The following is a 27,057-nucleotide window of genomic DNA, read 5'->3' as shown; positions in this document are numbered from 1 at the left end:
CCGGAAAGATATTCACCTTTGCACCATCTTTTTCTCTGATTCATGTTTATAAATGAGATCACACTTGCTAGGTTTGTGTGTAGTGATGATTAACATTATGATACTCAACTTGCTGTAAATATTGATGACATTGGTTTAGATTTTTTTATACTACAAAAACAAGCTTTTTTTTCAGGTTGTTAAAATGTTCCACTCAAATTAACACACAATTGTGACCAGACATCAGTTTTTTCAAACAGAAAACAATGACTAAAGAAACTGTCGTTATTCCCGTCAACTTTGACAATACGCAACTATCATTCATAAAGCCCAGTTTCTCGACTTTCAAGGGAAAAACTCTGAACTGCAAAGCAGCAATGCTCCAGATACAGCAGTGATCTCATTCTGCCATGTAAAACTGCTGTATTTGTGTGTTCAGAAGATGTTCGTTGCCAGCCCCTACACGGACCCGGTCATTGCACCTGATTCAGACCCCCAGCCTCTGGATGCTGGAGATGGACTCATTTGGGTGGTGGGACCAGTCCTGGCAGTGGTCTTTATCATCTGCATTGTCATTGCTATCCTGCTATACAAGAAGTGAGTGATGATCATTTGTACAATTTTAGACATGCACTATTCACTGCAATACTGTGAAATAGATTAGACCTTTTTTTGCATATTAAATGCAAAAACAACAAAGTAAACACAAATCCTACCATTTTATCTCCAGAGAAACTAGAAAACACTTGGAAAAACTCAGGGGTAAAATTATGTGTAAATTCTGACTGATTCTCAACCTCAGCTACATCACTCAATTATACAGGAGTGTGTTTATAATTATTCGTGCTTGCACAGTTATTGTTATTGTTTGTACCTGCCTACAATATGCCATTTTTTTTCCCAAAATATATTCAAAAATAGTTATATATTCATCTCTGTGACCCTGACCAGGCAGCTACTAAGGATGAATGAATGCGGTAATTTAATGTTAATAAACAGTGGGACTTTTAACCTTTTAAGTTACATATTTCACATACATTTTCATACTCTTTATTGTGTCCCTATAAACAGATCTGGAACCTTTCTCTATTTCTATCTTATTAGGACACATTATCTGTTTATTCCAGGTAATGAATTTGTATTTGGTCAAAACCTAAGCAGTTACTTTTTGATGCAGACATATAAAGATATTAGTAGATGTATAAATAAATATTAAAAATATATACAAATGGTGTACAAAATTTCTATGAATATAAGGTGAATAAAAAAAAAGGGGGAAATATGGAAAGGATTGCTGGTAATACGGCTAATATTATACACTGCTAGTGTGATGGGGAGGATGGTAATGCTGCGATTAAATATGTAACAGGGTGGTATTTTGGGTGTGGAGAGAATAGTGTCAGAGCAAAAAAAAAAAAAAAAAAGAGATTAAATGATAACAGGAGATAATGGGATAGCTGCCAACCGCTTTTTCTTTTCAGAGGGCCAAAATCCTCTATGCAGAGTGAGAGAGCAGCTTCTTAAAAACTAAACCAAAAAAAATTAAAGCTAGATGGAATTTTAAGTCATTCTTACTACGGATACCAGCAGTCATGTGCACTTAGGTTGGAGAATCAGCTTGTGTTTGCTTAGTTGGAGAACATTCGAACAGTGGGGAACACAGAGTCAGCCAAACTGCAGACACACCCTGAACTTGGCTTATTAGATCTCATTTTTGGCAAGTAAATCCTCTGCTGAGCTGTACCACCCTCACAGCCCTTTCATTTAGTCCGGAAACATTCTCATTCCTCAGGGGAAAGGAGTTAAACACTCCCCGATGGAACACACTGCTATCTAGAAGAGGTGTCATGTAGCCTGTGCATATGAATTGAAAATATTGATTACTTTTTTATCTCATTTTTTTTTCTTGTTATTTTTTTTCCCATCTCACCCTTTGGCCCTTTTGAATTGTATGCCTCTGTCTTTGTCCTTATCTCATCGTCATCTTCCTCTTCCTGTTTTTCCCTCATTCTGTCTTCCTCTCATATTTCACATGGCAATCTCTGGGGACATCAGCAAACCAGACAGGTAAGCCAGTGCTGACCTCTAATTCCCAGTGGAACATTGCAGCATGTATTTTAAAGGGGATGGGGAAAGGTGGTGTAATCTCGAATAAAAAATACTGGAACCTGCTAATGAGGGAACTTTATGGCTAATAATAGTCAAATCGGCTTTCTGTTATATTACGTTTAGCAGTTGGCTGCTAGAACCCCTATTAAGTGTTAGTTTAGACTTGTAGATTGGACATATTGATTTATGTGTCCTGAGTCTAGTTAAAATCCTGAATTTGTACACGGCTGTTTTATTTTTTTTTGTGTGTGTGGGTGTGTTTGTTTCTGCTAATTAGCAAGCGCAAAGACTCCGAGCCTGGCACCAAGTGTTTACTGAACAACGCTGAAATGATGGCTCATCACCCCACCGACCCTGTCGAGATGAGACGCATCAACTTCCACACACCAGGCTCGTAACACACACGCATTTCATACGCGAAATAAATACATATAAACTTTCTCTCTCTCTCTCTCTCTCTCTCTCTATCTCTCTCTCTCTCTCTCTCTGAGGGCCCTACAGGGTTATTGATAAAATCTGAGAAAAGAGAGCAGAGAATCTTTGACAGATTTCTATTATAAATCGACAGAATGGATTGAAAACAAGCTAAAGGCAGAAAAAGAGAAAGGGCTTGATAGGGAAAAGATGGGCAGCAGGAAAGACGAAGAGCAGAGAACCGCACCATTTTAATTCAGCCTGACCTTTAAAGCTGGCACATAAGCATTAATTGATACTCGACATAAATAGATATTTCTGCCACGGTGTAATAAACCCTCTCTTTCACAGGAGATTATATTCTCTGATACATTGAGGACATGACCAACTGCTTCTGCTCATTTTTTCATGTTTTAATCTACATATTTAGACTGCCGATTAATTATTTGCAATTCAAATAATTTTGATGTTCAATATTACACAAAAAGGTTTTTAAATGAATCTTTATTATACGTGATTACAACAGATATCAACATGGCTCTAACATTATCTATTGCATTTTATATAAATAAACGATATTAATCACAAGAATTAACGTGCACAACATATAAAGAGCATTATATTCTTTGTAATGACCTGACAAGACTGAGCTACAGTCTGGATTAGAAAGAAATTAGCCCAGACTTGCTTCCTATTCTTACATAATGTGTTGGTTTACTGAGGACTTTTGTTTATGCCACAAGCTTTATACTGATACCTTTTCATTTGTTAAAGACAGGAGAGCTTAGCAATGTTAGAACATTTATGCCATAAGTGTTGGGTTTTTTTGTGTCTTTTATCTATATATAATCAAAGTAAAATTGAGTTTGCTGATTTGCCTAAGGTGATAACACATAAAAACAGATCCTTCCATCTGAAATAGTAGCTTTATATCTAATGTGAAAAATAATGCAAATGAATATCTAAGATAAAACTAAAATTAAGTCAAGTAAGTAAAGGAGTGCATATTATTCCAATGTCGGAAATAACTTTTGGACAGATTACAATTAGATTGTATGTACTCTAGTTTATTTACAGTTTATTTTCTGACTACACTTTCTGACTGTGTGTGCACTTTAGCTTGTATGCACTTCCCAAACATACAGTAGGTGCAATTTAGAGAGACATGGAGAGAAACCGATGTGTGGATGATGACAGAAAGTTTTCCGGATGGTAACGTGTGTTTTAGAGCAAGTGCATGTAGTAAGAATTTGTCCTGTTAAAGGAAATCCAATAGTCATAATCACCATTTATAGCTTGGGTCAAAGAACAATACTGAACAAGAAATTTCTTTAACCAATAAAGATGACAGGCAGTAGTCAATAACTAATGTACAAGAACAATTACCAAGACTAGGCGAAGAGCACTGTAGACAACAGGGCATAATTAACTACAAGTGCGCAACACAGTACAGGTGTACACATTAGGATAACAAGCCAATTGCTTAGACTGGGGGACAGACAATACTGAAAACAAAACACTTTTTTTTTGTTCTGTTTTGGACAGATAAAACAATGCGGTTGTATGTACTCCTTTTAAATCTAGTTTATTCACAGTTCATTTTCTGACTAAAATTTCTGACTGTGAAAGAGTGAATCACTTCAGTCACACCAAAATCAGAATAGTGTCAAATCTGCTGCAGTTGGCAAAAAGCTTTTTACTAAAAAAATGCTTAAAAAATTGCTTCATTGATCACAAACAGGATTTTCCCCTCTCTTCTGTCCTTAAAACTAAATCTCTGTTGTCTCTGGAGATGCAGACGTTTGTGATTCATAACTGCGAAATCACACCTAGGTGAAAGTCTAGATTCTTCCACCGTTACCCACCCAGCACCTTGTAACCACCTACACCTAAATTGTTGCCTACGCACAGCACAGCACACACTAATGCGTTCACTCACACAGACACATTTACACGGCTCATTAGCACAGGTGTTCTTGTGACTAATGGTCATTTTATTCTGTTCTGATCTTCCGTTTTGACCTTTGACCCCCTACAGCTATGATGAGTCACCCTCCAGTCCCGATCTCTGAACTGGCAGAACACACAGAGCTTTTGAAGGCCAACGACAACCTCCGGCTCTCCCAGGAGTACGAGGTGACTGATGAGAGGGGGTGGGGGTTATTGAAAATAAAGAGAGAGTGAGTATGTGTGAAAGTAAAAGAACTAGGAAAACAGCTAGGATCTAAGAATAACTATTTGGCATAAAAATGAAAGACAGAAGAATGATCAAGGATGTGAGTATTCAGCAAGAAAAGGAAGAGAGCAAGTACAAAAAGAGAGGTGGTCATATAAATCCAAGGTGACCCTGGGAAAGCTCATCAGCCATACAGACCTGCTGCTACTCAGTGAGAAACTCTGAAAAACAGCACAGGTTATACAGATGATGTTTTATTGAGGACTAGCTGCAAGCACATTTGTTCATCGGGGAGGGAAAACAGCAATAATTCACACATCTGTTGTCTGACCAAACTGTCTGAAATGTGTGATCGTTTCTGCTCTTTTTGAAGTTGAAAATCATGAAAATTAACAAGTTCACTTTGTTTGTCACCAATTTTTGTTTTGTAGTCCATCGATCCCGGGCAGCAGTTCACATGGGAGCACTCGAACCTGGAAGTGAACAAGCCAAAGAATCGCTACGCAAATGTCATTGCCTATGATCACACCAGAGTCGTGCTCGCACCAGTGAATGGTACAGTAATAGTATAATAGTATAGTTATAGTATATCTGTGGACACCTGACTATCAGATTTATGGGAAGAATTTCCAGTAGATTTTGGAGTGTGGTTGTTCTACAGTATTTGAGATGTAGGTAAGGAGGCCTGGGGTGCAGTCAGAGTTCCAATTCATCTCAAAGTGTTCAGGAGGGTTGAGGTCGGAACTGTATAGCAGACCACTCAAGGTCTTGCATTACAGCCCATGTAAAGCATATCTTCATGGAGCTTGTGTGCACATTGTCATGCTGGAACATTTTTAAGTTTCCTAGTTCAAGTGAAGGGAAAGTTTCATGCTACCACATCCAAAGACATCCTTTACCATTGTGCACCTCCAGATTTGTAGTAACAGTTGGGAGAAGCACCACTGGAAAAGTCAGGTGTCCCAATACTTTTGTACATAAAAAAAAAAATAGTAGTAAAAAAATTGCAGTGTAATGTGTAAAGTTGTGGGCAAAAGTCCTTCATCAGCTGTGCAAGCAAAGTGCTTCTGAAGCTGTAGGAGGTGAAATCAAATTTTCCTACAGGTGAAATGCAATTTGCACTACCTCTTCAGTTATTGTAGTAACCTGCAGTCTTTCTGGATTTTTCTTCATGTATCACACACCCCCCGTACATCAGCTCTGCAGTCTATATAAGAGCTTACTACTGTCCTAAATGTGATGTCTGTCATCAAATATGGTCCTTTTTTTACTAAAATCATGACACAGGCGCATAAAGAAACCTCAAGAAACACATACAAAAGAAACAAAGTTTAGGAGTTTACAGGACAAATGCTTTGTCTCTTGCCTTCGCAGAGAGACTCAAACAAAACAGTTTTTTAAAAGAAACTTATCCAAGGTTTTAATACCCCAATGATACTCACCAATGATAAGAACAGGGAGGAGACAGGACTGACGCAAACACATATGGATAGAGAACTCTAAACGGAGCATGAACGTGGCGCTTGCTGTGATTTTTACTGCAGCACACATTGAAAGGCAGTATATTTGTGACTGTTTTTTTCTAAGAAGAGGTTTATATTGCATTTTTTGGAAGGAGTCTCCAGAATTATTGTTTGTAACAGTAAAACGGCATGGGTGAGTTTTAATGAAGGAGGACTTCATGAAGACAATCTGTATTCTTTTATTTATTTATTTTTATTACTTTTAAAAGGGGGAAAAACGAGGATGTTGGGGATGTCTCACTTTGCATTGAATTAAAAAACTTAATTCTTTAATGAATAAATTAGAGTAAAGGTTGGTTTTTAGGACCTGCTGTTATAAAAAAGTTTTATTATAAACTTATAGATTTTATATAAAGAAACACATATAAATTAAGTAGGTAGCATTACACTATTGATTTCCTACCAAATCATGCCGCATTTACTGTTGTCTTCAGGTGTAGTAATGTTCAACGTATGATTGAGGTTTTCTTCTGTTTTGAAAGGTATTTAATAAGTTTACACTTACTTCCATTATGAAAAAATCACTTTACAGTATATGCAGTAAATTGAGATCCAGGGTCAAAAGGTCATGATTACTGAACCACTTTTTTTCCTGATTCATGTGCCTGTGCATGTATGTGGGCTAATCAGCGTCTCTGCAGCACAGACCCCAATTAACATTATTCTCTTTCACTGAGCTCAGGTCAGTTCCATTCAAATTGCTAGATCATTTACAAACCCTGCAACCATTCTGTGTAAGCTAGCAAGTTGGTTAAGAACATAAAGAGGAATGTTCCTATCCAGTATAAAATTGCATTTATGGAGAAAAAGAATCAGTGTGTTTGTAAGTGTGTATTAATATGCTTAATTATGTCATTTAAAAAACCAAGGCCCTTAATTATTCTTAGTTGCTTTCCGGATTTAAACTATAGTATAAAGGCTTAAATGCACAATTTGGTTTGTGTTTAAAAAAATTATGATAATATATATTTTCACCGCTTGTTCAAGAGGCTGCCACCTGGTGTTCATTGTGAGTAACAATTAGAAATACAGTGTCTTTCTTTAATAGCAATAATTTTCTTTATTTAAAAAAATAATCCTATTAGGTTAATAATCTTTATAATAAACATAAGATGTACAAGAAACAAAGTTGGCTCTCATTTTTAGCTCAAATCACTTTCATTAAGATGACGGTTTTGAGCAGTTTCCTACATTACCCACAATGCCAGTTGACTACCTAATGATAGTGGTGCCAAAGGATTTGGCTCCTGCTGGAGAGCGATGCAGCAGAGCACCTGCACCTCCTCATTTATACTCTGTACTCTTAATTTTTGTGTAATTCATCATACAATACTAATCAAGCTGAGATGAGTATCATAACTAAGCACTGAACATTTAAAAATAAAGATATTTACAGCACATCTCACAGAAGACAAAACCATACTACCAACCAGCAAATTAGCATTTGAATCGCTAGCATCATTTCAAATATACATTACAAAATGTTATGTTTGTCAGGGAGGGGATTTACTTAAAGCCACTCCAATATTGTTTAAAATATTGTGTAGAGAAGTATGTCTACTTTATTCCCTGCATACTGCATATCACTAAATTGTGCATTATGAATTTGTGGAAGCTAATAAACATTTTATTCCCGATCATGTCAGAATGCCATAAAACCCATTCCTATTTGTATCACTTTAATAGTATCAGTTTTAATTTTGCCCTATTACCGCAGATAACCGCATTATTATTGCTGGCCCATTCACTGCTCTTCTCCTGACCCCACTCCAAAGCACTACCCTTGAGTTTGAGTGCTGTGAAATTACATTACAGAACCACTAGCATTGAAAGTTTTGTGTTTAAACTGCATGTTGGCTCTGATAGAACAAGGTTCATGTGCAAATGCTTGATAAGAGACACTGTATTTATCTCAAGCTCCCACCTTTTGTTTTTTATTATGTCTGTCTGGACACAGACTCAGGTGGGACTAGGTTCATATAGAAACTGAGTTTTCTACTAAAATTCCAGCTAATCCTGGACTCAAGCCACACTTTTAAGTGTTGAGGGATGTCACAGAGGCAGGCATTTTGAATTGCTGATGAAGAGACAAGGGTTTCAAATGTAATATCAGGAAAGTGACTCAGACGGATATATTGAAACAAATGTTCAAGCCAGTAATGCTTCGTGCTTGTCTATTTCAGGCATTATAGGCAGCGATTACATCAACGCAAACTACATCGATGGCTACAGGAAGCAGAACGCGTACATCGCCACACAAGGCCCACTGCCTGAGACGTTTGGAGACTTCTGGAGGATGGTGTGGGAGCAGAGAGCTGCGTCGATAGTTATGATGACTAAACTGGAGGAGAAATCAAGGGTAAGAGATCCTTTTCAGTGGGTGTGTAAGTGTGCTGTGTGAAAGAGTCCCATATTTATGTTAATTTAACAGAGTGCGTTACTTCTTGGGGGTTTGTGTGTGTGTGTGTGTGTGTGTGTGTGTGTGTGTGTGTGTGTGTGTGTGTGTGTGTGTGTGTATGTGACAGAGAAAGCAAGACAGAGACTTTTACTGTAATGTGCAAGGATAGTGAGAGATGAGGTGTGAAACACAACAGCTGCTTTTCTAAGCAATGTGTTTAAAGCCTCTGTCAATTTATTTTCATAATTAGCTTCTAACTATTAGCTGTAGCTTTGGTGGTGAATTTATTAGCAGTTTATTAGCAAGACTTTTTTGTAATTTTTTTTTTTATAAGTGATTCTCATATGTCACTCATCAAGTGTCTTTGTGCCTGATGGAACGTCCTTAAAACATTGTACATTTCAGGGTGGGTTTTTTTACATTTTAGAAGTTCTTTTTACACATTTTTAAACCACAGTCCACATGTGAGTCAGTGTAATAACAGGTAGTGCACTACAAACAGAGCAAACTTTTTCAGTCAGGTTTTCATTCTGAAGCGCAAATTGCACAATTTATGCTGCCAGTAGCTTTTTAAAAGCTTTTATAAAAGAAACCACAATCTTAAGAGATATAAATGCAGTTTTATAGCATTTGATTGTCTTTCTTTAATTTATGCTTGATAATTATTTAATTAGTATATTTATTTTTATTTTTTTACATTTGTGTACAAGTGTCTGTCTGTATATAATATATAATTTACAGTATCTCACAAAAGTGAGTACATCCCTCACATTCCAGCATCCATTTTAGCATATCTCCTCAAGAGACAATACTTGGAGTGGAAGTGGATCCCAGCAACAACCTGTGCAGCTCTGGTGAATTCCATGCCTAGGAGGATTAAGGCAGTGCTGGATAACAATGTTGCTAAAACAAAATATTGACACTTTGGACACAGTTTTGACATGTTCACTTAGGGTGTACTCATTTTTTTGCCAGTTATTTAGACAATAATAGCTGTATGTTGAGTTATTTTCAGGGTACAGTAAATCTGTACTGCTATACAGCCTGCACACTGACTATTCTAAAATATACCCAAGTTTCATTTCTTTAGTATTGCTCCTTTGAGAACATATAATAGTTATATTTATAATATTTATATTATAATAGTATAATTGTTGCTGAAATGCCAGGGGTGTACTTACTGTTGTGAGATACTGTACAGGTATATATATATATATATATATATATATATATATATATATATATATATATATATATATATATATATTTAAAGTAGATATATTTGTGTCTATGTTGATGTAGACATTGTGACTAATTGTGTAAAACATTGTGTATGTTTGTGAATAATAGCATTTGTGTGTCTCTATGTAGATAAAATGTGATCAGTACTGGCCCAGTAGAGGCACAGAAACGTACGGCTTGGTGCAGGTCACGCTACTGGACACCATGGAGCTTGCGACGTTCTGTGTGCGGACCCTCTCACTGCACAAGGTGATCAGAACTTTTTGTACAACATTATATATATTATATATTCTATAATACGTTGTAATGTAACTATGTTGATAATTGAATACGCATATTAGGTAATAATGAATTTTTTTCAAATCTTTCTTGCGTTAAAAACAAACAACCCCTCAACCAGTCAGCCTTCATCTCACCCTCTTTCTCCATCACTCTCACACTGTGTGCTTTCAGTTCCACTAACAGGTGATTTTACTCCCTGCCTGTCTCACATTCTCTTCTCGTAGGTCTTTCTCCATGACTCGCTGTCTAAATTAATCTCAATAGTTGACATTCTCTGTGTTTCTTACTGACGCTTTCCTCCAGAGACTTGGAGACTGAGGCTCTCTAATTACCTTCCCCCCTATGGAGAGTGTATCATATATCAGGCTTCTCTCATTCTCTCTCTTTCTCTCTCACACATACACTCACATATGTGCGCACGCTCGTACACCCACATTCGGTTTTTGTAGCTCTATTTTTGGATTTGGTTGACTGTAATCATTGATTGAGAGATCTTGAAGTGTAATGAATTACACTGACTAAATAAATGTAAAAAAATTCCTGCATCATAAATGATAATTAACGACACTCAAAGTAATTCATTCAACACGACTGAAATTCGCACATTTTAGTCAAATATTAATGATTTAATATTTGAAATAATTATTTAATGAAAGATCTGTACATTTGGATGCACAAAGGTAAAAAAAAAAAATCATACAGTATATTTATTACTATACGCTTATTATTGGGATGCATTTGTGTATTCTTCAATTCATTGAGGGAAATAGACAGCAGCATTATTTCATTTTACTATCCCTATTATTGCCATAGTTTTAATTTCTTTTTCACCTCTGTGTTGCATTCTCAGAGTGGCTGTAATGAAAGGCGAGAGGTGAGACAGTTCCAGTTCACAGCATGGCCTGATCATGGTGTACCTGAGTATCCCACTCCATTCTTGGCTTTCCTGCGCAGAGTTAAAGCTTGCAATCCTCCAGATGCAGGTCCTATCGTTGTTCACTGCAGGTCAGTATGCAGGTGCCACACACATACACAGACTCACAGCCCTTCCATTTTCATGGGTTTTAAAATTATTTGGCTTTAGACATGGGGCATTTAGGTATGGTGGCTCAGTGGTTATGGCTCTGGGCTACTATTTGGGAGGGATGTAAGTTTAAATCCTGGTTCCTGCCAAGCTGTCAGTGTTGAGCCCTTGAGCCAGACTCTAAACAACCAACTGCTCAAATAAATTGTAAGTCTTATATATTGTTTATATAAAGTTATATTAAAGAGTTATATAATTTGACAATTAAACTATTTTCTTATCTATTTCAAATGATCATCAGTCTATTGACATTTTTGGCTGTTTACCAGACAGAGACATCTAAAGGGTTTTTCCAGACTGCCTTTTATATATATATATATATATACCGTCTGGGTTTGGAGTTGTGTCTTTCCACTGCAGACTCCATACCACAAAAAGCGTATTATGTTTCAGCATGTTTCCCATAAGTAATTTTAAGAATAGACAACCTCTGGAACTGTAATGTGGCCTCTAATAAAGATTAAACAGAAAGTAAGATGTTGATTTCTTCTCTCATTTCAGAAGGGATATTATAAAATATCCTCCTCTGTCTGGCTCTATTTGTCTCTCTGAGCTTTACAGCGTGTGGTTGATTAACTCAGCTGGATCTTGTCTCTGGTCATAGATTGTGTCTTTGGAGAATTTATTATGCATCATACACACATACACACACCCACACACAATGAGGAATTAGAATGATCCTCAGAATGATCTCTTTGGCTCTCTTTCTCTCTGTCTCACTCATTCTCTCTCTCTCAGTGCGGGCGTGGGCCGTACAGGCTGTTTCATTGTGATCGATGCCATGCTTGAACGTATCCGCCACGAGCGCACCGTGGACATCTATGGTCACGTGACGCTGATGCGCTCTCAGAGGAATTACATGGTGCAGACGGAGGATCAGTACAGCTTCATCCATGAGGCCCTGTTGGAGGCTGTCACCTGTGGCAACACTGAGGTGGCAGCACGCAGCCTCTACTCCTACATGCAGAAATTGGCACAGGTGGAGAGCGGCGAGCACGTCACCGGCAGGGCACTGGAGTTTAAGGTACAGACGCCGTGTCAGTTGTCTAGTCTGTATAAGTCTATATATAACTGATATACTTTAGAATGAAATGTTATTTCTCCAGGACCATCACAAACCAGCAGCATGATAGGACTATGTTCAAATGAAAATGTGTAAGCAAGAACACACACCAGATTGTGGTGTTAAACAAAAATAATGCACAAAGGTGCTTTGTAACGTGCCAGTAGAAAATTATTCGCATTTTGTGCTTAGAGTTTTTAATTTTGCTTATAATGGAGTGGCCATTTATTACAATTTAGGTACAGTTAAGGAGCGTCAATAATAATAACTATAATAATAATAATAATGTACACTTTCCAAACAATCTGATTTGAGAATTTAACTGCACTGTAGCATAAATTATTATATGCACAGGACAATAAATAGACAGGTTAATCCATACTACTTGAAATAGACCACTAGTGGATGAAAGAAAGTAAAACTCTACATTAACATGCAACTGGGATTAAAGAAAAACTGGAAATGGTGTAGCAGCATGATTAGTGTCTCATAGCAGTATTTTTAAAGGCAGATGGTTGATAAATCACATCGGTAATAAATACACATATTTCACCTATATTTACATTTTTGTTCTAAAATTCTAAGATGCTGTAAAGCTGCTTTGAGACAATGTCCATTGTGGAAAGTGGTATAGAAATAAACTTTAAATAAACTTGAACAGATGGGTATACAAAAGGCTGGATTATTGGAAGGGTTTGACTACACCAAGAGGTTGTTGGGGCAGCCATGTTTTGAAAAATCTGACTATATTAAGAATGAGGCAGTTTTTGAAGTCTGGTGGTCTGGTACATTCTGCTTGATGGTAGAAGGATGAAGAGTTGCTGAGAGGGGTGGAAAGGGTGGTCACAATTTTGGTTGCCTTACACATTCTGTGTAGGATAAAATATACGCCACTTTTTTTTTTTTTTTTACTAAATCTCGTAATATTGTTAAGTATAATAACTTTTGCTGCTCAGCACTAAATGAGAGTTCATTATGCATTAACGGGATTACTTCAGGAGACTGCTAAAGCATGTCTCTGTTTTCTGTGGGTTTCTACTCACAGACAAAATTGGCCCCATTTTATGTGATTTTACATTATATTAATACTAATGAATAAAATAGTACTTGTTAAATTATTTTATTTTTCTTTTAAACACATTTTGTCACAGACTTTTCAGTAGACTATTATTTTTATTTATGACTTTGCTCTGTATAATCTAGCTTGATCGATACTAACCCTATGTTTTCTTTTGTTCTTATAGCGCCTGGCAAACACTAAAGCTCACACCTCCAGGTTTGTGACGGCCAACTTGCCCTGCAACAAGTTCAAGAACAGGCTAGTAAATATCATGCCATATGAGACCACCCGCGTGTGCCTGCAGCCAATCAGAGGCCTCGATGGTTCGGACTACATCAACGCCAGCTTTATTGATGGATACAGGTAGGGCATTACACAGTTTCAGAATAAATTAGCATTTTATATTGACTTGCTGTAGCAATGTTATGGTGTCTGAGTGCATTTAAAAGCATACATTAGAATGTTCTTACTTGCATTGCTGCAAGTGTAACTATATAAGAATGAACTGTATACTGTGTACAACCCTACATTGCCATTCCAATGTATAGAAAACACCTGAAATATTTACTAGTGGGGAAATGTTGCATTTTTAAACAAAAAATATTTAAGCATTATTGATGTATAACCTGAGAGAAATACATATTCTCCTCTTCTTGTTATTCATTTATGTTACATATTAATATCACTCCACGAAGATGAAAAATGAAATGTGCATGGTATTTTAGTTATTTCAGACATCCTGCACTATCAGCAATAAAAACACACTAATTTCTCTTTCCCTGTACACTATATGGACAAAACTTTTATAACCCCTGACTTCCCCAGCCATATGTGCTTCTTCCCCAAATTGTTAACCCAAACTTATAGGAACACAATTGTTTAGGATGCCTTCGGATGTGGTTGGTTAATTTTCCCTTATCCAAATAATACAATAAAAATAACGAACATATAAAAGTTTCTTATAGGCAGTGGTGGACGAAGTACGCAATCCATGAACTTGAGTAAAAAAAAAGAGATATATTCGGTAAAATATTACTCCAGTAGTAAAAGTAAAAGTGCAAAAGTACAAAAGTATTCGCCTGCAAATGTAAAGTATCCAAAATACTATGATTTTTTATAGCTATAATGTTTCCTGTTATAATTTTTGGCATAAGACTCTTTGCTTAAGCAAGTCAGTTTATGTGAAAAGACTAATGTTACTCTGAGCACACCGATCTATTAATAGAATTATTTTAATGAGTCAAACACTGATTGATATCTATTAAAATTATCATGAGCCCAAAACCTTCTTTTCAACTACTGCTAGAAATTGTGGATATAAGGCCACTATTGTTATGGCAAGTTAGAGTCAGGAGTTTCTGCTTGCTGTTGAACTGATGCTAAACTGTATGTTCATGCTAAGTAGATACACCACCAACCAGCAATGGGGGTTCTGGCTTAAATGACACACTGGTTGATTCACGCCATGACCCAAAGTCTCCCCCAATGATTAGTTTCAGCTTTAAAAAGCTTCTCTCAGCTACCGTCACTGGATGAGAAAGAACATATTCCACAAGCAGTCTACAAGTTTGGATACATTTCTGAGAGCTAACTTTCATGTATAAATATCACCCTAAATGCATTTATTGCACAATTAAATACACGTCATTGTGCACAACTTTCAGAACCAAGAACCATAAAACTCCTTGGCTAATTGTAGCCATTAGATACAGACAACATCTATATCCTTATAATATATGTTTATTTTTTTAATTAGTCTTTTAAACTGAACTGGAGATTTCCCTTATTGAACCCAGTTCATGAACTTTATGACATCACCTTAGTTATAGGTAACCAAATCAATAAGTGATAGTTTAATCACAATTCAACTAGACTAGTGAGGTTGTAGTTGTTTTGTTTTAAGCTTTAAGCTAAACTACATTCTATAAACTATAATGTTATGCAAGCTAAAAAAATTTTTTTGTTGCACAGCAGGCACCACAGCATAAGTGATATACAGCGATACAGCGATATACAGTGATATACAGCGATTAGCCAATTTCATTAAATGCATTAGCTTATACTATGCTCATAACGAGATGTGTGATAGAGTTGCGAACACACCTTGATCTTTTGCACGTCCCCCCGACTTCTTTCCTCTTTTTTTCTGAATTAGGCTCCTGAGTGTTTAGTCATTTTTTGTCATCCATAATTTTAATTTGGATTCAGCTCTTCTAACTGACATGACGTCACTCCGGGTCTTGTCAGTTCTCCCATTGGAAACCTGAGGCTGAGGGGACATCACCCAACCCCCCGCCTCTCCTTTCTGAGTGTATGAGTGAGGGAACTTCTCCAGGCGGTGGGTGCACACTCCGAGTCCCGACCAGGTTCATTGACAATGAACACCGTGCAAATAAGCTGTAAAAAAAACCCAAAAAACAAAAATAACAAGATTTTTATTAATTTTTTGCGTGGTTGCCCTATTGCCGCCCCCCTGCAAGATGCTGCCCTCTGGCGACCTCCCATGTCTCCTATGCCTAAATCTGCCACTCCGATCGAAATAAGCATAAAACAGAGCATGCGCTCTACCCTGATTGGTAGATTGCTGTGTGCTTGACCAGTTAAGTTTTTATCCACACACAAATAAAAAGAAATGACTGATTTTTTGAAAATGTAGTTGAGTAAAAAGTAAGATATTTGACTTAGAAATGCAGTAAAGTCTCCCCAAATGGAAATACTAATAGTAACCTAGTTACCGTCCACAATTACAGACTGCATTACAGGTTAAATAACATTATACAGAGTGTTTTTACTCATTAGTATACCAGGTCACACCCTCACTTTTTATTTCCCATCTGCTGAGTTCTGAGCATGTTGGCATTTTACCCCAGGGTTTAATGTATTCTGAATGCGTATCATCATGTTTTTCTCTTTTAGGCAGCAGAAGGCATACATCGCCACACAAGGTCCTTTAGCAGAGACCACCGAGGATTTCTGGAGGATGCTGTGGGAACACAACTCCACCATCGTAGTCATGCTTACCAAACTGAGGGAAATGGGGCGGGTGGGTGACGAACTTAACAACTAAACCTGAACTGTTTTGGTTTAAATTTATTAAAAAGGTGCCATATGTGCTCGATATATAAATAATTAACATGCTTTGATGCATTAAACATGTTGAAAAATTGTAATTTTAACATCCTTAAAATAGGAAAATATTCGATGCATATTCCAATATTTTGTTTATTGCTTAGTAGTCTCTTTTATTGTAGCATGATTATGTCACCAGGAATAAGGCAGAGATGATCAAATTTGTGCCACCTTTTTATATTTGAGTCACTCTGATAAACATAATCACTGTATATTATATTATATTATATTATATTATATTATATTATATTATATTATATTATATTATATTATACTATATTACTTTTTTTAAATATAATTTAGTGGTCATTATAGGATCTTTTTATACTTTTCAAGTTTTTAGTTTTAGTCAATCATTTTAAAAAGCACACTGTAAGCACACTTCACAAGTTAAGTGTCGGTAGCTATAAGTGTTTAAAAGCTTGTGTTTATTCATCTTTATGTCCGTTAAACAGGAAAAATGTCACCAGTACTGGCCTGCCGAGCGCTCCGCCCGCTACCAATACTTTGTGGTGGACCCCATGGCCGAGTACAACATGCCTCAGTATATCCTGAGAGAATTCAAAGTGACAGACGCACGAGTGAGTACTGCACAACACATACATTGTGTAATATACACAACATTTCCTAATCAGACATTTTTTTTATCTAGACTGCCACTCAAAAAATATTGAGTGTTCTGTTAAAGATCTAAAAGATAGCTCGCAGGCATTTTGATGTAATGAGATGAGGAACGTAAATTAGATTTTTGAGTGTGTTAATTAGTCTCGATTGCTGTAGCAAGTTCAGATCAGAAGAAGGCACTGAGACGTATAAGACAGGAACTTGCCACATGTATGCCTAATTGCTTGTTATTATAATTGTCGATTGTAACACAGGATTAAAGATGCTAGAATCTATTAAAAAACTGTCAAAAAACTGTGAGGCCTTTTCACATATCAAGAAAATGCAGCATAATATTAGAATTCATCTCGCACCTTTGTTTTGTCAGTTAAGTGTTTTTTACACAAGTCTTTAGTAATTCAAGCCTTAAATAAGTGCTTAAATCACGTAAGGTGCAACAAATATACTAAATTCATATAATCTTATAGATAGGCTAGATATTTGTGAATATCATTTCCAGGATCTATGCATGTTTTTAATTACAGTTAACAAAGATTTTTCCATTTTTCTTTCCCAAAAGTCATTTTTTAACATAGTATTATAAAATGTTTTAATGTGTTTGCTTTACTACAGATTCTAAAACAACTTTTTTCTGGTTTTAGATCAGGTTGTGTGTTACATCATAACTTCAGGAACAACTAAAAAATAGTATTACATACAACTAATCAACTATGTAGAAGGATCACCTTAAAGTTGACAGGAATAAAAGTGTTTTATTTCTTCTTATACTACAGCAATTTGCAAACAAATACAATATTCAATGTTATTGAACTGCATGTCAGGCTTTTAAACTGTTCATAGTTCATCCATGGGGCTTAGTTAAGTGAATTTATGAATGATAAAAAAATAAACAAACACACACATAGCTTTCAAGCAACCAGAAATCACAAAGTCCTCTACCCTGAAAACAATGATAGAAAACGTACTGATTGTTACAAAGCAATAATACTGGAGACTTCTAAAATTAATGTGACATGCACATCGCTTTAGAAGCGGCATTACCATTTCAGTGATGATATGGTATAATGGACATCGCTGTTGTTCTGGAAAATGATTCGTTAGACTGAAGAATTCAACAGCAATATTTTATAAAAATAATTATATGTTAATACTTAGAAATGCATAAACAAATTCATTTACAGATCTTCTTTTTCAAGCATCTGAGCACTACTTTAAGTTATTAAGCTTTGTCAACTATGTGTATGTTTCTCACTGAAGGACGGACAGTCACGGACAGTCAGGCAGTTCCAGTTCACTGACTGGCCCGAACAGGGAGTGCCAAAATCAGGAGAGGGCTTCATCGATTTCATTGGGCAAGTTCACAAAACCAAGGAGCAGTTTGGGCAGGATGGACCAATCACTGTCCACTGCAGGTTTGTTTGTAGCACAATTCTACCTATTGGAGACGACTTTGGTCATACTGAAGGGGTCATGGGTGCAATCTCCATTGATGCTTACTGCCACTGTGCTCTTGAAGAAAAAAGCACTTGACCTTGTGTGAATACAGGGCAGGAGCACACACAGCTGGTTAAATATAAATGTCCTCAGAGACCAAAATGGTCACATGGCACAGCTGAAAGTAAAACCTGGATTATAGCTGTAGTGCGCAACTTTATACTATAGTGCACAAGTATTGTCAAGAAGTTATTATTTGTTTAAGAACAAATAACAAAGATTTATTTTGAAATAGTTAGTTGTCAACTTTTACCCCCTGGTATACATGTTGAAGACATGTCGAAGATGTTGAAATTTGGAATTAAAAACTGGGATTTCTATCTTATAGAGAAATAATGCAGTGGGAATTTTTTCTTACATTTCTTCAACCATTTTGGTAGATCTTCTCAAGGGACAATACTATAGAAATTAAACTTGGATATATTTTAGAGTAGTCATTGTGCAGTTTGTATAGCAGTACAGATTTACTGTCTTCTGAAAATAACTCAACATACAGCCATTATTGTCCAAATTGCTGGCAACAAAAGTGAGTACACCATAAGGAACATGTCGAAATTGTTGCCAAAGTGTCAATATTATGTGTGAGCAACATTGTCTTCCAGCACTGCCTTAATCCTCTTGGGCATGGAATTCACCAGAACTGCACTGGTTGTTACTGGGATTCTCTTCCACTCCTCCATAATGACATCACAGAGCTGCTGGATGTTAGACACATGCCGCTTCATCTTCTGCTTAAGGATGCCCCACAGGTGCTTAATAGGGCTCAGGTCTGGAGACATAGTTGGCCAGTTCATCAACGTCACCTTCAGCTTCTTCAGCAAGGCAGTTGTCATCTTGGCAGATTGTTTGGGGTCGTCATTATGTTGGAAAAGTGACGTTCTGACCAGTTTCTGAAGGGAGGGTGTCATGTTCTGCTTCATAAGTCACAGTACATGTGGAATCCATGTTTTCCTCAATGAACCGCAGCTCCACAGTACAAGCAGCACTCATGCAGCAGCCCCAGACCAGGATGCTACCACCAGCATGCTTGACTGTAGGCAAGACACAATTTTCTTGGTACTCCTCACCACATGCTGGACACCATCTGAGCCAAACAAGTTATCTTAGTCTCATCAGACCACAGGACATGGTTCTAGTAATTCATGCTTTTGGACAGGTTCTCTTCAGCTAACTGTTTGCAAGCTTTCTTGTGATTCAGCTTCAGAAGAGGTTTCCTTCTGGGAAGATGGCTTGTTGCAGTTTGCGGCGTTTGGTCTGAGCACCGGCAAGCGGACCTTCTGCTTCTGAAACCTCTAAAGCAATGCTGGCAGCACTCATGCGTCTGTTTTTTGGAACCAGCATCTGTACCTGACGCACAGCATGTGGACTCAACTTCTATGGTCGACCCGTGCGAGGCTTGTTTTAAGTGAAACCAGTCTTAGAAAAACCTCTTATTGACCTCGGCCACTGTACTGTAACTCAGTTTCAGGGTGTTTCTGATCTTCTTATATACTAGGCCATATTTGTGGAGAGCAACAATTCTAATTCTTAACTCATTGGAGAGTTCTTTGCAATAAGGTGCCATGTTGAACATACAGTGGTCAGTATGACAGATTTGTACTCAAAGCCACCAAATTTACTGCTCTAATGGTCCTGTCAAGCAAACAAAAACATGAATATGATGAACCGCACATGTGGCTTTGCATGGTTACACAACATACAGCTGTTATCACTGAGGGTGTACTCACTATAGTTGCCACCTTTTTTGACAATAATGGCTGTATGTTGAGTTATTTTCAGAGGACAGTAAATCTATACTTCTATACAAGCTGCACATTGACCACACAGTGGTGTGGTTGACAAAACTGAATACATTGTAATAGTTTGCAGTTTAACTTCTAGAAATGCACCACGTGTATTCTGAATTCTTCCTCTAGACTACTGACATGAGCTATACTATATGGGCAATAGTATAGGGACACCTGATTTTTTTCAGCCACATGCGGTTCTTCCCCAAACTGTTACCAAAAAATTAAAAGCACACAATTGTATAGAATGTCTTTGGATGTGGTCCATCACAATTCCCCTGTACAAAGCACAAAGGCATGAAGTTATGGGTTACAAAGGTTAGCAAGGAAGATCTTGACCCGCATGCTATAGAATTCTGACCTCAACCCTATTGAACCCCTTTGGGACCAATTGGAACACTGACTGCACCCCAGGCCTCCTCGTCTTACACTGGATTTACTAACACCCTTGTGGCTGAATGAGACAGAAGAGTGGCAGTTGATATATCAGCAAATGGCAAAAAGTAAATTTTAAGTCTTTACTAACTTTTGTTTATATATTGAGTGCTAATCTGTAGAAGAGATGCATGTATAACCATAAGCTAGGAAAATAAATTAGCCCCACATTTTCTTGCACTCAGAAATGCTTGTGTGGTGTTGGCAGAATTCCCTTTGACCCACAGATCACAGCCTTTAAAAAGCAGAAGAAGGGTCAGGATCACAGCTGCATGAGCTGCTGCCTCACATTAGACTTGCTAATGAATCAAATAAGAGCGATTCATTAAGCAGGATTCAACCTTCACTTGCACTTTCTTTTTTTCCTCTCTCTCCTCATCTGTCTCATTTGCTTATTCGCTCATACTACACACACACTGTTTTTCTCACTTCTTCTTTTGCTTCTCTCTCTTTCTCACCCTCTCAGTGCGGGTGTGGGTAGGACAGGTGTGTTCATCACTCTCAGTATCGTGCTGGAGCGGATGCGTTACGAGGGCGCTGTGGACATCTTCCAAACAGTCAAAATGCTGCGTACACAACGACCAGCCATGGTGCAGACGGAGGTAAAACCAAGCCTGACTAAATCGTGAATACCTCTATACTGTGCTCTAATTCATAATCTAGTTATATAATCATAAACCTGAGGCCAAGAATAAACCAAAAATCTCATGAAAATGCCCTTAAAGTGAGAGTAAGTCAGAATCTTTGTAAATGAATAATATCTAAAATAAATTATATAGATATATAGATCCCAGAAGGTAAGAATGGCGCATTTGAGATAGTTTGGTTATGTGCAGAGGAATGACACAGGGTATATAAAGCAATAGAAGAATGCTGAGGAGCAGTTTGAGCAGAAAGGAGGAGGAATATAGATATGGTGAGGGAGACATGCAGAGGATTGATTTAAAAAAGGCAAATGTAGAGGACTGGTGATATGGAGACGGATGATTCACTGTGACGACCCCTAACGGGAGCAGACGAAAAAAAAAAAGATCCCATTTGCAAGTCTCACATAACTTCTGAATCTATCTGAGATCTACACTGTGCAGGTATGGGTCAGTGTAGGTACTTTATGGCCACCGATCAGGCATAACATTAGGTCCACCTGCCTAATATTGTGTTGTTCCCTTTTTTCTGTCAAAACAGTCCTGAGTCATCGAGCATTAACAGCATTAACTTCTTCAGCAGTTCCAGCTACAGTAACTCGTCTGCTGGATCGGAGCACACGGCCCGCCCTTTACTCACAATGCGCATCAATGAGCATTGGCCGCACATGACCCTGTCACAACGTTTCCTTCCTTCGACCACTTTTAATAGATATTGACCACTGCACAGCAGGAACACCCCACAAGAACTGCAGTTTTGGAGATGCTCTGACCCAGTCATCTAGGCATCTAGCTGTATTAAGTGCATCACAATTAGGACAAGAAACAAACCTGACTGTCCAAGTTCCTCAAGGCTTCTGTGGATCTTTATTGATTTCACCTGGATATGAGTTCTGTTTTAAAGCTGTTCTCACAGGGAAAACCTCTCTTGAGAATTTCTACATAGAAATCATCAGTGCTCCCAATCCGGAAAAAAAAAAAAAAAAACGTATTATATTGTCAAATTATCTTCACTGGTGGAATTTAACTTGTTGTGTCTTGCTGTTTGTCTTTGCAGGATGAATACCAGTTCTGTTACCAGGCCGCTCTCGAGTACTTGGGAAGCTTTGATCACTATGCAACATAAAAGGAGGAAGAACACACTCGTCTCCCCAACACCCATCTCAATGTTTTACAGCGCTACAGAAATTCTCTTGTTCCATGATGCCATTGCGAAGGGGAATGTTTTTGAAATCCGATGACATTGAATGCAGTTTTGGAGGAGAAATGAAAAAAATACAAAAAAAAGACAAAAAAAAGACAAATTGACAAACAAAAAAGTTTTCTCTCAAGAGCTTCCCAGGGAAGTTCTGTATCACAGCAAGCTTATTACCTCAGTGTTCAGTTATTGATATTAATGTCGTGGTCGCCTTTTTAGAAATATTACAACGTGGATAAATAAACAAAACCTATTTCGAAATAAACAACAAAAAATTACGATATGTAAAAAAAAAAACAAAAAAAAACAATGAATTCAAAAACGCCTGGAAAATTGCTGCACTCTTCACTGGGAGTTGAAACCGAACTGTATTTGCCAATGAAACAAGATCAGAGGTGAACTCCCGTCAGCTCCTGTATGACGAAGGTTTTCGGTGCCGTAAAGGAGAAGCAGAACTCGTACCTTCTGTGCCTAACGGAGCAACAACGGCAGAGGGTCATAGGTTATGGATTCTCTTGGTTTTGGAGGCGAACGGCTGTATCACTGACTCTTCTTACACTACATTAGTAATGTAATATAATCAGCTTCAGTGTCTCTTTTACTCCTGGTCAGTTGGAGCGCTATCGTGATTGAACTTTGCCTTTAAAGAGCTGTCAGATACGTCTATAGAGTTTTTTTTTGTTGTCAGTTTTGGACAGAGCGCCTGTGAATACTGTAATTCTGATGTGTGTCACTCTTTCTCTTCCTTTTTCTTCCCCCTCTGTCTCTTTTCTCTTTCTTCTCTCCACAAATATGCTGCTTATACCCTGTGCGTGAGAAATATGAGTTAGCAACGGCTTAAATTTAGTCATCTTCTGAAAATGTTGGAATTTGTTTGGTAAAAGATCCAAGATTTGAGACGAAGAAGCTGTTTTTCTTTGGGCCCGTATGAAGACCGTATGCAAACAGTACACTGTTATTTACGTCTGACATGCTGACAGGCTAAGAGCATATGGGCTATAACATGACCATATATCCTCTATCCCTTAGTCCCTATACCATGGCAGAAAATCTAAAGCTGAAGAATCTTCTCACAAGTCAATTTCAAAGCATTCTAGTGTTCCGACTAAAAATGAAAGTGCTTTGTGAAGTTGAATAAAACCCGCTGCCAAAAGCAAAGACTGACTGCAGAAGCCAGTTCAATTGAATTTTTCCAGTAGTTCTTTCGCTTAATTAAACTGTGCTAGAAGAAAATGTTAGGTTTTTGTTTAGTGGAGGAGTCGTGTGTAGGCATAGCACAAAGGAGTTTATTATGAATAGTTACAGAAGATTTAGCACAAGCCCTCTGGAACGGACGAAGACGGAGGACATTTTTTCGTAGGTCTGATCCTCGTCAAGAGACTAAAAGTGAGCCTTATCGTCGTCGTCAAATATTTAACCGATCTGATTTTTTTATTTGGTTTTGCTGATATGATGCTTGTATTTTTAATAATATTTATATTCATTTTTTTGGAGTACTTGCTGGAATATAATCGACGAGATGTTGTGTAGTTGGCAAGCTAATGTGACTGTACATGGTCCCTCTGTAAAATCTTTTTTTTTTCTTTTTTTTTTTATATTTCCTGTATAAATTTCTCTTAGAATGTCCTAGGAACAGAACAGCACAAGGCCTGGAATTGTTTTTTTAGTAAAAAAGATTTAAAAAATCCCTCAGAAGGGCCTAACAGCCTTTCCTAATTTTGTGAAAATTACTCCGACCCTGTTTCTCATCAGAAGGATCTGCGCTAAGTGCCAGTAGTATAACTAAAATTCTCCTGTTGATAATAATGATTACACAGAAACAAACGACGGCCACTTAAAGGTATTGGAGAGAGATTATGGGACTTGAAAACGACCACAGCGACTTTAAGAGCCTGTTCTTTAAAGCACACACTGATGGAGTACTGATATTATTTATTACCCTTTATCCAATCTTGCTTATTTATATTAGATTAAGGCAGATGTTTGTTGATAATATATGGAAATGGTTACGGTGGAATTGCACAATATACAGCATAATGGTCATAACAGCTCAAATGTTCAAATGCACTTTGCAGTTTGTAGTTTGTAATGGGCTGAAGCGACAGAGGAGATGAGCGTCTCTCTTCATCCCTTCGAGGAAAGCACATCTGAAAGACTTACAGCTGAATATTTAACGTTATAAAGGATATATAGCCAGCTTTTAGCATAACTTACAAATCTTACAGCATATACCAGTGCCCCCAGAAAGTATTTAACCCCCAGTGATTTGCTGTGTTGTAACATCAAATTGAAGTAAAATAATAGGATTTTTTATTTTACCTTTTTTTTTTTTTTTACTTGCTTAATTTTAAGTGCTGTTGATCTTTTTCTTACCTTACCCAGGTTTCATATTTTCCTCCTACCAACTGCATCTTGAAGCTTAATGGGCAGTTCTTTGGTGCTCATGACAACAGGATTGACCTGATCTGATGTTTTATCTGTGAAGCCTCAAAACATCAGTGATATTTATTGCATAAATGGTTGAGTGTTTAAGAAAGATTGGTCAATACCTATCAGTTAAACAGTATTTCTGAGAACATAGAAATAATTTGTTTCCTTTTGAATTCAAAAGAAGCAGAAATAATGCATGCTGATATATTTAACTTTGGTGTTGCAATACAGCGAAAAAAGGACTAATCTCTAGGGGGTGACTATTTTCTGAAGCCACCATTAAAGAGGAAACATAAAGCAGGATAACTGGACAGAAAAAAGGACCCTAAGATTTTAATACACTGCAAGATATTCAGGCCAAGTGCTAACAAGCGTTCACATTTTCAACCTCTCACTTCTCTCTGCTGATTTATTTGAAATCATATATGTAGATATGTTGACTTTGTAATAAAAACAGAAAGACTGGAGCCACAGTGATCTTCAAAGAGTCTGCTTTCTTTTCCAAGGACGCTTTTCCAATTTTTTATTATTTTTTTCAGAAACAAGTGATCAGCTCACACCTTGTACTCGCACCAGTAGCACGTATTATTTCTGTTCACAATTCAAGCACATAGCCAACAGATTCAAAATGCTATGAGTCAGTCAATATCTCAACACTTTCTCCTGCCACACATTTAATATTACATTTCCTAAGACTTGAAATCACAATCGCTTGTCAAATTTCCATCTGTTCTCTGTTTTTCCCATCTGAGTTGTTTCTCACTTTTTCCATGATCCTAATTCTTTCTTATATCACCATTCCTGTTATTCCTCCCTTCTCACCTTCAAGCTGTTCACAACATCATCTTGTTTTTCAAATCCAGGTAGACAGAGATGAACCCCTCTACCCCACACCTTCTTTCATCACTTTCATCTCGCTGACCCTCTGTGTATAAAATCAAGGTGAGATTTTTTTTAAAAAGTGGGTAATACCATGTTCAGTACCCTGTATAAATATATTCAAGCAATGAAGGATCAGTGTGAAGAAATTTCTTCACCTTTCATTTGTTTCTAAAACTGTTTGTGTGTAATGAAAATGGCTCTTCTCACATATTCTGCTAAATGACTGCAAGCCTCTCTTTGGAGACAATCACAAACATAATCAATTTTAATATGTAGTCTCAATTTCCCCAAAAGTAAACCAGCATTCAGAAAAAATGATGGAAAATAACTACACGTTTTTATATAGAACAACATTTAGCAACAGTCTCTTAAAGAAACTGGTAGTAAATGACTGAAGACATTTAGAGGTTTGAGATCTGTGTTGACATGACACATATTGTTCCAACTCAGCATTCATTTAAGTGATGAAAAATATGAGGCTGATATTTGTTTCTTGTTGCCTGGGTGTGCCCTATTAATGGTTTGACCAATTAATAGAATTGTTAATTAATTATCCTCCTATTGTTAATGGGGTAATTAATTTGCACACTGTATTTGCTGTTAGGAAGAAAAACCTTTCTAAAAAAAAGTCTATGGGAGAAAACCATTCTGACACTGAAAAAAAGCAGGAAAATCTATTAGAGCAATTGCATTTGGCATAGCCAGCACAATTATAAGAACTGTCCTGGAAAAAAAATCAATTACTAATGTTCTAACCACCAGACAATGAACGTTTCCCAAGAAAAACAATAGCATTTGATGGCAGGATTTTTATGAGAGTTGTGACCAAAACCAAAAATATCATCTTGTTGGAGGTAGTGTCATGGCTTGGCTTTAGGCTTGAATCACTAAACTTTACTGACATTGACAGCAACACTACAAAGGACTTATAAGGATGGATGGATGGATGGATGGATGGATGGATGGATAGATAGATAGATAGATAGACAGACAGACGGACGGACGGACGGACGGACGGACGGACGGACGGACGGACGGACGGACGGGCGGGCGGGCGGGCTGGACGGACGGACGGACGGATAGATAGAAAAATTTGGTACAGTA

General features: G+C 37.3%; 1 protein-coding gene across 10 annotated transcripts in view; it reads left to right on the top strand.

Annotated features, from left to right (window-relative positions):
- Window positions 1-25,538, top strand: part of LOC124403191 (receptor-type tyrosine-protein phosphatase S-like) — a 135,718-nt gene extending 110,180 nt beyond the window's left edge. For 8 of the 10 annotated variants that reach the window (XM_046876829.1, XM_046876826.1, XM_046876827.1 and 5 more), the window contains 15 exons: window positions 419-576; window positions 2,035-2,046; window positions 2,366-2,478; window positions 4,541-4,638; window positions 5,110-5,233; window positions 8,385-8,560; window positions 9,971-10,090; window positions 10,974-11,128; window positions 11,946-12,231; window positions 13,515-13,693; window positions 16,247-16,373; window positions 16,915-17,040; window positions 18,341-18,495; window positions 21,266-21,401; window positions 22,501-25,538. In XM_046876829.1, the coding sequence (XP_046732785.1) occupies window positions 419-576; window positions 2,035-2,046; window positions 2,366-2,478; window positions 4,541-4,638; window positions 5,110-5,233; window positions 8,385-8,560; window positions 9,971-10,090; window positions 10,974-11,128; window positions 11,946-12,231; window positions 13,515-13,693; window positions 16,247-16,373; window positions 16,915-17,040; window positions 18,341-18,495; window positions 21,266-21,401; window positions 22,501-22,569 (2,034 nt within the window). In that variant the 3' untranslated portion in view covers window positions 22,570-25,538. The remainder of the gene's footprint in view (window positions 1-418; window positions 577-2,034; window positions 2,047-2,365; window positions 2,479-4,540; window positions 4,639-5,109; window positions 5,234-8,384; window positions 8,561-9,970; window positions 10,091-10,973; window positions 11,129-11,945; window positions 12,232-13,514; window positions 13,694-16,246; window positions 16,374-16,914; window positions 17,041-18,340; window positions 18,496-21,265; window positions 21,402-22,500) is intronic. The other 2 variants (XM_046876836.1, XM_046876828.1) reach the window with 1 other exon arrangement.
- Window positions 25,539-27,057: the final 1,519 nt, after the last annotated feature.

Source organism: Silurus meridionalis, chromosome 20, assembly GCF_014805685.1.
Source record: "Silurus meridionalis isolate SWU-2019-XX chromosome 20, ASM1480568v1, whole genome shotgun sequence".
In the NCBI taxonomy this organism is placed as follows: domain Eukaryota; kingdom Metazoa; phylum Chordata; class Actinopteri; order Siluriformes; family Siluridae; genus Silurus; species Silurus meridionalis.
The sequence above is the reverse complement of the archived record's forward strand: the minus strand, read 5'-3'. Positions and strand labels throughout refer to the sequence as shown.